The 11,793-nt window shown below is 39.6% G+C and overlaps 1 protein-coding gene and 1 long non-coding RNA gene across 2 annotated transcripts; both read right to left on the bottom strand.

Annotated features, from left to right (window-relative positions):
* Nucleotides 1-646: 646 nt before the first annotated feature.
* Nucleotides 647-4,084, bottom strand: LOC121641303. Its single transcript, XR_006010684.1, has 3 exons — nt 3,950-4,084; nt 1,537-1,681; nt 647-1,455 (listed from the first exon to the last, which is right to left on the bottom strand). It is a non-coding gene; the product is annotated as an uncharacterized LOC121641303 (long non-coding RNA).
* Nucleotides 4,085-5,632: 1,548 nt separating this feature from the next.
* Nucleotides 5,633-11,448, bottom strand: LOC121646013 (COUP transcription factor 2-like). The gene is made up of 3 exons (XM_041994865.1): nt 10,530-11,448; nt 8,717-9,241; nt 5,633-6,713 (listed from the first exon to the last, which is right to left on the bottom strand). The coding sequence occupies exons 1-3, from the start codon at nt 11,020-11,022 to the stop codon at nt 6,439-6,441; spliced, it is 1,293 nt and encodes a 430-aa protein (XP_041850799.1). The 5' UTR covers nt 11,023-11,448; the 3' UTR covers nt 5,633-6,438.
* Nucleotides 11,449-11,793: the final 345 nt, after the last annotated feature.

Genomic DNA, 11,793 nt, shown 5'->3' with positions numbered 1-11,793 from the left:
ACTGTCTGTTTTCCTCACCCTATGATTTTTGCCTTTTGCCTCCCTTTCCAGTGAAGAAAAAGAAACTTTTTAGAAAGGAGGATTTGCATGTTAATGGATCTTAGCAACAGAGGCCCCTCATCGCTGTGCAACTGCTGCAACAGAATGCATGAAAAACTAATAAGACAAAAAAAAAAAGTATTTGGCATGGACCTAAAAAATCTATGGTGCCCTCGGTCAAATTAATACCCGTTCCAGGAAGCTTGTTTGGATCGTCTTGTTGAAACAGATCACTTATAGGAATGCATTAGTGGGGGATTAACATGACTTACACCCAGCTTCTGCACATAACAAAGCTTTAATCCAGACTCTGGTTGGTAGGACGGGCTGCGGCAGATGAGCCAATGAGGAGTAGAGTTGTCTGCAACATATCTCCGCCCATGGGTGTCTCCATGGTGGTAGTGGTGGTGCTGAGGCCGCCCCGGCCTGGCAGCAGACTGCAGTGACAGACGCGCCCCTGGGATTCCACCTGTCAGCCACACACGCGCTAATCGACAGGCCGCGTATAAGCTGAACTCTCCGTCACCTCTCTGTCAAATCTTCATCTTCTCATTCATCTGACAGATCCTCTCCACCCGTACCCCTCCTCCCTCCAAACTCCGCCTGTCCTCCAGCCTGGGTAAAACACACCAACACCAACACCAACCCCTGCATACATGTAAAAATAAATAAATGAATAAATAAAAATGTGTATTATTATTAGTTTCTTGTGCTTTGATGAATAATCCAGAATCTGTACAGTTTCTACATAAAACTACTCCCTCTTCTCTCTGGCATTTTAGCTTTAATGTGACAGAGGTAGTCTCTAATGTGCAGCCGTAATTGGGTAGAAGAGGCAGAGACTGGGAGGAGGAGGAGGAGGAGGAAGGGTCATGGTCAGGTTTCTCATGGAGGTTATTCTGCATCTGTCTCTTAGCAACGACAGTCCGCTCTTTGTACAGTCCTTGAGTTGATTGGTATGTGTGTTTTGTTTTGTTTTTTTCTTGCTCCATCGCTGAAATGTTTTGCAAAGCGGGTTCATCAGCAGACAGGCTTTCTCCCATAGTCATTGCTTTTAAGATTTACAGATGGGCTCACTGAGGCGTGGAACTGGAGCTTCGCCTGCCTGGGTGTAAATTAGCATTTCTCAAAGTGAGAGAGAGAAAAAAAATGACAGATATGGAATTTTTGTCAGTAAAAATTTTAAAATGGGCTTTTAATCCAGCATTAAGAACTTATCTGGTATCCAAGTTTATGGAAACATCATGAAGTGACTGCTGCAGGATGCTGCAACTCATCATCCCTGAACAAAACTCCTCTCTTTAGCCGGTGTCAGGTGGAAGGGCAAGCAAGGGCAGAGGTCACAGAGTAGTTGAAGAGAAATCTTCGCCATCTTGAAGGCTGCAGAACGGCCAGGCAGGACCACATGATGTCAGTCTGACACATAGGATAATATTAGAGGTGAAATTGGTGAATATGAAAAAGATATTTACGGGAGGAAGGACCTTATTATCTTACCAGCAGCTATAGCAATGCAGTGTTTCCAATTGTAGATTGGCAGAAAGAGGACAAAATTATGGTTTGAACTCCACTCATTCAGGATAGATGATTTCTGGGGAACCCTTAAAAGACAAGTCCAAGTCTGAAGTGCAGCTTTCAGATCCTTCAAAAGAATAAAAGAGACGAGTGTTTAATGTTAAACTTGTAGCAGAGAGGCTTTTCTGCATATAAGAGGTAAACAGAATCTGATTCTCATATGTTTAATACCAACTTCTGACAGATGGAGCCTCATTAGCACTGGAGTGATTTTCATTCCCTAAACATACAGTATGTCTGTCACCGGTGAACTTTCATCGACCTTTACCGCATTGACCGTCGTTCGGCACGCGCAGACTGCTCCAAACCTCTGCGTTGGTGGAAATGAACGCTACCTTCATGTGTTTAGAGAGGAGGATCTGCTGTTTGTTTCTGTGTAACTTAAGTCTGATTAAAGGCATTAAGTTAAGCCAGGGTAGAATATGCTAAACGTCAGCAACTATTTCCTGCAGAGGGCTGAGTTCAAAGGGCTGCGGAAAGTTCACGAGAAAAAAAAAAAAAAAAAAAAACACAAACAAAACAAAACACGGAGAAGTTCGTCCCATTTCGATTGTGCTCTGAGTCTGTGTTAACCTGTTGTATGTGAAGTTAAATATATCAAGTGGCCATGAACGGTGGTCACGTGATGGAAATAAAGCGTTTAATTTTTATTTGTCTTTGTGTAATTATATTATTATTATTATTATTATTATTATAATATGTGGCAGTAGAAGTAGATATATTCTTAGTTGTTTATTTTTATTTTGCTTTAAACGTATAAGTTTCATTTACTTATTTGTTTGTTTGTTCTTATTTTCTGCTGAGAGTTAAAGTTTGCCACTATTAAATAGAAAGCAAACAAGCCAACAAAAACTAAACAAAAACTTTTTTCAATTCACAATTAGTATCAGAAGACGTTCAAGCTCTTTTTAGTCCAAAAAGTAAAAATAAAAACAAATACATTTTATTAAATTAAATTAAATCAAATTATAAATAAAAAAATTTTTATACAAATAAATATCTGGGTTTTAGATGGCAAATAATCAGAGGACGTCATAATCTGTAGGATCTGAGTTTTGTCAGGGTTTCATACTTTTTACTTTGTTTTATTAACTCAAAACGAAACTGTAGTGTAAAACGTTTGTTCAAATGCTTGCATATAAATGTAATAAATTTGCAATGATTAAAACTCTGAGCATCAATTATTTTACAAGATTTCTGCTCCAAGTTTCATCGCCGCGGTTAAACGTTCAGCTCCAACAGGCCAACAACGACCGTCTGCAAGCTCACTTTAAACTTCTTCTTTTCTTCTTTGTTGTCCAACGATAGGAGATTTAACTGAGAGAAACTGGCGACATAAATAAAAAACAAAAACACAACAGAAAGGCGCATTTTCGTCGTCAGTCTTCCGCTTCTTCCTGTTTTTGTTAAGAAAAAAAAACGACTTTAAGCTGAAAACAGAAGGCAGCAAAGATTTTGAGTAGGTGCACAAAAAAATCTATAAACTCCCAGTTTTTCTTTTTCTTTCTTTTTTTTTTTCTTTGTTTACTTGTTTTCGCTCGGCGATTTTTATCAAATAAAACTGCTAAATCTATCATGTAAAAACAGTCCATAATTGTGTTTTATTGACATATTGTGTTAAAATGTATTAAAATGCATTTTTAATTGAATTTTAAGAAAGTAAGAACATAACAGTAAAACATCTAAATAAATATCTACTTGGAAATAAAAAGGCTATGAGAGCAGTTCACAAACAGAAACTGAATCTGATTGAGTTTTTTCCCCATAATAACGTTGAATCCCTGAGTTAATTCCACCATTATTAAAACGGTTAAAACCAAAATGGAAAAAAAGAAAAGAATAATAATAATAAATAAATAAATAAATAAATAAATAAAAAATCCTGTCTGGCCTCTGCTTGCATGCTGCAGCACAAAAAGCTGCAAAGCGAACACAAGGATTTATGGAGAGAAAATCTGGATTATTAAAGTAAATACATTAAATAATTAACATTTTCTTCAGGTGTCCCAAAACTTTATTTTCTCAACAGTAAGTAACTTAAAAATAATATTCAAAGACATGTTTTAGGATTAATTTTTTTTTAAAGAATTCTGAAAGAAAAATGTAAAATGTTTAATAAAGAAAATTAAGCACAACATTTCAAACTAGATTAATTCCAACATATTAATTGGGATATTGCATAATTAGATAAAATCAGGTAACACTAAATGATTAATAAGAAGTTATTTCTGATTTTCGGGGTCACTGATAAAAGATCCAGAAGGGTTTCGGTGTTTTGGTTAAAGAGCTCGTCCTCACTTGATTTTATAAACATTAACATCAATGAAATAAAAACCTTTCATGACTGGCTGCACGAGGCGAACTCCTGGAAGCTGATTGGCTAAATCTGAAGCACGCTGGTCCGAAGCGCCACCGTCATATTGGTCTTTTTCTTTTTCTTCTTCTTCTTCTTGTTCTTTTAAAACTCACGTTCAGAAAACAGCAGCAAACACGGTGAAAACCGGAGCTCCAATGGAGCAACAGCGCCTGAAGGTCTGAGCCCGAACTCAGCCGGATTTTTCTTCCGGCAGTATACCAGCCTACTCTTTGTCATGTTGTTCTTTGCGGACCTGTACATGAGTTGGAAAATGCCCTATTGTTTCATACTGGCCCAGCACCCAGCTTCATCCTCCTCAGGGTAAACTGTAGTGACAGAGCACTTGGGGGGCCCCTCATTAGCTCTCTGTCCACTAAGAAGCAAAGAAGCTGCTTTAATCCTCTCTGTCTTCTTCAGTCTGGCACCATATTCACTGTGATCTCTCTTCTGCCGACTTTGACCACCTTTCTGAGTTGATGAAATCTGAACAGAGGTGTTGACGAGTTGTACAAAATAGTTTAAGAGAAAACAGACTTTTATAAGCTTTCATTTTGTATTATAAAAAATTATTTGACCTACTGCAACTTGCCTCTTTGCTGCAAAGGAACACTGAACTTAATGTTTTCATGATTAAAATGCTGGATAAGAATTATTTTAAATTAAATCAATGCACTGTGCAGACAGGGTCAACAATCTTTAGTTTCTATTTTCTCAATAGTTTCAATAACTTGTGGTCAAGCCCAGTCCAACAAGTTAAACACTCTCCTGCAGAAGGTCTTAAATGAGGCGAACTTAAACGCACCATGACATGCACATAAAGCTGTTGCTGTCAGCGGATGTAATTAGTTTGATTAACATTTCCAAACAGACTCTCTCAGCCATCGCCACAACTCTCCACGCTTTCCACATTTCAATCCAGAAACTTCAATTCTGCCTCGGCCTCACGTGTTACACACATCCAGGAAGTCACAAACAACATGGCATTAGAAAGGTGAAATAAACCAAATACACTTTATTTATAAACCTTGAGTTATAATTTAATACAGTACCAATATGTTAACTTTCACAGTACATCAGAGTGGTTGTCAAAAAGAAATAAACACAAATGAACACGCACACACATGCAAGCACACACTCACACACACAGTTCAGCAATACTCTGCAGAGGTTGGTTGAGTCAGTAAGCCCCCAAGTTCATAAACAAGCAGGTTTTAATCAAATACATTTGCCTCTCAGACTGGAAAACCATGTTTATCTGAACCTGGGAAAAAATCTGAGGCTAAAACAACCTGGAAACGTAAACTAATTAGATTATTTGGTGATGAATGTGTCAGATAATCTCCTAATGCCACTGCTTTTTGTCTGAGATTTTATCTGTTGTGTGGAGTAGGATTTGGACATTAAACTGCCTGAATATAAAAATATGACAAAATTTTTTAACATTCACCAGCTGTGAGCAGCCTTGTGATTTTCACTCAATTTACACAAGAAATAAAACTTGAAGAATGAAAAAAAAAAAAAAAAAAAGTCCAAACAAATGGTAATTTAAATAATTTTTAAGAGGTAAAGGGAGGATTAACCAAAAAGTACGGCAACAGGAAAAATTAAAATGGACATGAAGTATTAACTGATTTATTTAAAGGAATATTTCTTGAAAAATGTAAGAAATCTTTAGCAAGTCATGAAATTAAACCACACGACCCAATACTGACCAGATGTGCCATTTTTAAATTTTCCATTTTCATTTTATATAAGAAAAAGAGAATGAGAAACTAAAATAATGAAAACCGGAGGTTTGATGTCATCGCTGTGTCTGCGTGGAACTGAGCAGAGGGGGGAGGTTTCACACACTCATGGTAAATATTTCTCAAAATTTTCTTCAAGTCCAAAGTGCTATGTCCAGAAGGTATGAAAACAACAACAACGACAAAAAAAGGAGCAGATGAACACAAAATGACCCCTGCGGTTTTTCTTATTAACCGGGGGGGGGACCATCAAACATTAAAAACAAAAGGATTTATAAGATAATTTACAAGCTTGATAAATATACACACAGGTCCAATAAATATTGTTTGTTATCCCAAAACCATCAACGGTGATTGGTCACCACAATCCAAAAAAACCCCAAACAAACAAAAAACAACAAACAAAGGGACAGAAAAGCTGTCATTTAGTGTCCATATTGTTTCTCTGTGCACAGGTAAAAATTCTGCCAGTCTGGGTGAGATCATTTCATGTCACCACGAAAGTTCGGTATACCTTTCTAGAATAAGGCAGATCACTCCTCTGATATCAAGAAAAATAGCAACGTTACATTAAATCTTTACATCTTAGTAATCTCATTCCACTGGCAGTGTTTCTGATTCCTTTGAATCAAAAGACATTTTCGGCTGCGCTATGACAACGGCTCGATTTGAGGAGTGGGAGCTTCTTCCTGACCTTTGTAGCATCGCTTCAGCGTTTTTCCTTTACTGAATAGGCATGTAAGGCCAGCTGAAGCTGCTGCCGGACAGCAACATGTCCCGGATCAGAGTTTCAATGGGGGTCTTCCCGACCAGGCGCACGAAGAAAAGCTGCTCTATGACAGAGGAGGAGACGGTGCGAAGGGAAGGCAAGCGAAGCAGCAGCTTCCCAAACCGGTTGGGCTGGTTGGGATACTGACTCCTCACATACTCCTCCAAAGCACACTGAGATTTCTCCTGGAGACCTTCCACGTGGGCCATGTCTGACAGGCCGCAAGCGTCTGGAGGGAGAAACAGACGTCCAGAATGAACAACAGAGAGGTTAAAAACCAAAGGTTCAACCAGGCAGAGAGCAAGATAGCAAACTTTAAATTTATGCATCTTTCTGTGTTTTTTTTTTTTTTTTTTGTGGTGGTGGTGATGGGGTGGGGGGGTGTTAAGAGCAGATATGTGTCAGATGTGGTCCATAAATTAAAAATGAAGAACAAAATCTGAAAAAATCAAATCACACTTTTGCAAGCTTTAGCAGGACTGGAATAATGCTGAATTCAAACATCAAACATTATCATTACATGATAATAAACAGATATGTGCACGTCTGGCTACAGAAAATAACAGGAAGACAAGCAAACACGACACCAGCTCACCAAATAAATACATTAAAAATCAGTCCGTGCTCTGTGTTGTGACAGTTTCATGCTGTACGGGTTCAAAAGTGATGCTTGTGCCCCCAGTATACATTAAAAATAATGTTCAAGGTATATGAATGAGGAAACATTGTAAAAGCATAGCCAGAGCTTATACTGCTGCACTGTATACGACCTTTTGGATCTCCACACACTGCTTGCACTGTAGTGCTGCAGGCAGGATGGCAGCAGGGGTTAAAGAAAGGCTACTGTGTCCCAGTTCAAAGACACGTGTTTAGATGTGCTCATGGGGACTAAAATAGACCTACATAGGAGACCTTTTATTTTATTTATTTTTTTTTTTTACTCTGCTGCTGCTCATCCAAGTGATCGAGCTTAACATCCAGCTACTCACACATTATTCCTACTGGTAAAAGGCTGCCATTAATTTTACTTGTTTAAAAAAATAAAAATAAAAAAATAATAATGTCTTTGCAACTAGTAAATAAATAATATGTTTGCTGTTCTATTTTTTAATCATGCTTAGAGAGATAGTAAGCGTCAAAGTAAATTTAAAGTCAGTAAAACCTAATTTATATCTAAAATAAAAAAAATATCCAGGTACATAAACGGGTGTGATTTGATAAAATAGTGAAATAGTAAAACACCCGCCCTACTTTCATTTGCATAAAATATATAATAATTAATACACAGTCAGTTTCAGTTTAAAAGTTACAGACACTGCACGGTTTTAAAATCTAGATTAGATTAGATTAGATTAGATTAGATTAGACTTTATTATCTCACAGTGGAGAAATTCACTTGTTACAGCAGCTCTTGTTATAGAATAAAGTACAGAGAGGCAAAATAAGGTGAACCAGAACTTATTTGCTTCCTATTAAATATAACAATAATAACATTAACAAACAATAGAATTCCACCAAGCTGGTGCCTAAGGGGTGACAAAGTGGGTTGTAAAATTTAGATTTAAATTATTATTATTTATTATTATTATTTAGAATAAAAATAGTTATAACACAAAAATGCAAATTTTTTGCTCTTTTATTTATGATGATAATGAGGGTCAGATTGTTGCCATATCAAACATTTTATTAAATTAAATTAAAAATTAAATTCCCCTTTCTCCTTTACTATTCTCTTTATTATTTTTTATTATTATTTGCAAATATATTTAAAAAACACAGGGCATTCAGAATTTTCCACAAGTCACTTTAAAGCACACACATTAAGCTTTATATATATATCTATATCTATATCTATATATATATCTATATATATATATATATAGATATATATATTTATATATATCTATATATATACACATACACACAATTTTCGTTTTTTTAAATATATATATTCAGGCCATGAACATCCTTTGTTATTTTTTTTTTCCTTTTTCCCAGAAAGTCCCAGAGCTATGAGACCCTTTTTTTCCCAGGAAGTCAATGTGTTCACGTCAAGATGGTGATCATAATCAGAATTAGATATTTTTGTTTAATAATGGGTAAAAGATGTTATATTAGATTTTGCTGTGCAGTGTTCAACAAGGAGGGTGTTTTTATTTCGATTTTCTTCCTACAGTCAGTAATGTTCCACAGTGATTTGCAGGTTTGTGTGTTGGGATAAAGACACATTACCTGTTGTGAACAGCACAATGGCCTTAATACAGCTGTACTCTGCCGAGTCCACGTGCAGCACCTTGAGCTTCTCCACCTGCTCCTGGAAGACCCGTATGTGGTCCATGAAGGCCACGACCCGGTCAGCGGACATCGGGGATGCGTGAAGGCCTGCTGCGGCCAGCAGCGGAGCGACGTGCACGGGCATGGAGCACTGTGCGGCGTTCAGGACGAACAGTTCGCTCCAGGTGAGGCGGAGCAGAGCCACCTGGTCTGACACCTGCAGGTCTGGAAAGAACGGGATGTTTCGGGCCCACTCCACGGCGCTGAACAGCATCCGGGCCGCCAGCTCACAGATGTTCTCTATGCCCATGATGTTGTTGTTCTGCAGACACTGAGAGCCGAACCTGGAGGTCGGGTAGGGCTCGGCCCGCAGCAGCAGGGAGATGTACCCAGATAGGTAGGAATGACATTGCAGAGGGTCTCCGTTTGTCAGAGCAAACTGGCCGTGATATGACTGCGTGGGTATTCTGCCTCTTTGCACAGCTGCAACGAGTAGAAGCAGAGATGTCACATCATAGTACAGAGAAGACGGCACTCAAAACAGCCCAGGTGACATTTAAAGAAAAGCTGAAATGGCAAATAGCCCACACGGGGCATCTTTAAAAACAACACATGTCAATGAAAACAACAGGAGCATCTTAGAACTAAACGCACACACACGCACACACACTGCTATCTTTTGTCCGGTGAGTTCACGTCTGCGGTCAGTGGTAGGTAGCTTATGCTAAACTGAGATGCACACTGATAAAAACCGTTTTAGACAGCTCCTAGAAAGAAATGTCACATTCAACGAGATATGTAGACATCTGGGCAATTTCTGGGCCTTAACCTGTTGATTATGGCGTGGATTTTCTATGGGTCTCCACCAGCTTATATTTTATATTATTTTTTTTTTTTAATGAGAGACCCTGTTGTCTTTAATTCCTACGACGTTATATTCCTTCTCACGAGTGCCTATGGGCCTATCGTGTGTCTGTTTCTAATGCCCATTTCTACGTTTAATTATGTTGTTAAAAATGTTACTGAAATATACATTTACAACAAATGACACTGTTATCCATTTTAATGACAGCAGCTATGCTAAAGTAGGCTACAGCTGGGCCTGCGCAACCACGTGGGTCGCGCGCCCATAAACGGACGTCTAAACAAAGATTGCACGCGCGCACATAATCTCACAAAAAACATCACGAGCTCAATTGCTATAATTTAAGAAACAACACACACACGCGCGCGCGCACACACACACACGAAAACAAAACAAAACCAACAAACAAAATAAAACAAAGATAAAAAAAATGGAAATTACACTGACTTGTTTATCTGTTGCGGCCAAATTTGAGCTTGACACTCAAAATGTCTTCGTGTTGTTTTTAGCCTCACATTGACCATAATAGCAACAATAACATCCTAACTTGCTACACTACGCTACCTGGAGCCGTCTTTATTATAACTCAAGCCCGTCAGTTAATTTATGTAACCGGTATGTTAGAGAAACATTTATGCGGATAAAATAGATTACCATCACAATATGACGGCTCAGACAAAAGGCAACACGGCCTAATGGGCAGCAGTGTCCATAATGAAATTATGTGGACATTAAGCTAGGCAACACGAGTGCTGTATTTGGAGTTTAAAGGACATGCATTATTTCTGCGAGTTTCGCAGAAATAAACACGGAGTTAATGGGAAACCGAGTCATTCCCTGAACCTTGCGGTGTTGCACGATATCATAAAATGGTACAAACGACAACAGTAGGATGCCAGCGCGTACCTTCCCTCCTCATGCCGACTTTGAGGCATTTCTTGAGGCGACAGTACTGGCACTGATTGCGGTGGTGCTGGTCCACGGGACAGTTTCTGTTGGCCCTGCAGGTGTAAGTCAGGTTCCTCCTGACGCTGCGTTTAAAGAAGCTTTTACATCCCTCACACGTAAACTGTCCGTAGTGCTTCCCGCTGGATTTATCCCCGCAAACGATGCACTCGATCTGCTGGCTGTGCTGTTTGTCCATAGACGATGAGGAGGAGGAGGAAGAGGAGGTGCCGTTACTGTTGTTGGTTGTGGTTGTAGTGGTTGCGGCGGAGGTGCCGGACTGACTGGGCGGCGGTGCTTCCTGAGGTGCCGCTACTGCCTGAGGCATTTCCAGCGAGGGCGCCGGGTTCATATGTCCAGGTAGAGGCAGAGGTGCCACTTGGGTAACCGGGGAGGAGAGAGTCCCCTGGGTGTCCCCGACGCCCTCATTGCTTCTCCACGCGACCATTGCCATATCGACCGGCTCCAAAAACTTTGGGAACCCAACTTTCCTGATTTTACACGATAATTAATGCGCACGATTTGTCGGCATTGGTCTCTCTCAGACTGAATGAAGATGCGACATTGTTTCGAAAAAAGATAATAATTTAGTTTAAATTAGACTAAAATAGAGTGTGTGAAGTAAAGGTAGAAAATACAGAATGAACAGTCACCCGGAGGAAATCCAAAAAGAACAGCTTCATTCAGATCGCGTTGATGCGCTTTAACATCCACAGGAGGAAAAAAAATAATAACAGAGCCCAAATCCGCAGGGGGAAGCAATCTTATTCCAAAAAACACACACACAGTCTGATTCCTTCCGGTGTGTGTGTCCAGCTTTAATAAACAGAATACCGCGCGAGCAGGTCCTTCATCAGAGATGGAGTCACCGGACCAGGCTTTCCAGATGCTCCCTGCTCTCCCGATCAGTCGGAAGTTACATTAAAAAGACAAGGGAGGAGAGAGAGAGCGAGAGAGAGAGAGAGAGAGAGAGAGAGAGAGAGAGGAGGACGGATGGGTGGAGGGTGGCACATGAATGGGGGGGAGGGGGGTTGATGGATGATTATTTTGGTGATGCTTTGCAGAGTGTTGGAAAGTGATGCGTCCGCACGTCATCGACTCGGTTACGTACGCGCTTGGGGCGGAGTTTACGAAGAGGAGAAGCTGATCTGGGAGCAGCCGCGCGGGGGTTCAGTTGCACTTGCAGGGAGAGATGGGAGTCTTTACTTTTCTCTGTTTTCTTTAG

This window comes from Melanotaenia boesemani, chromosome 1 (assembly GCF_017639745.1).
Source record: "Melanotaenia boesemani isolate fMelBoe1 chromosome 1, fMelBoe1.pri, whole genome shotgun sequence".
In the NCBI taxonomy this organism is placed as follows: Eukaryota; Metazoa; Chordata; class Actinopteri; order Atheriniformes; family Melanotaeniidae; genus Melanotaenia; species Melanotaenia boesemani.
The sequence above is the reverse complement of the archived record's forward strand: the minus strand, read 5'-3'. Positions and strand labels throughout refer to the sequence as shown.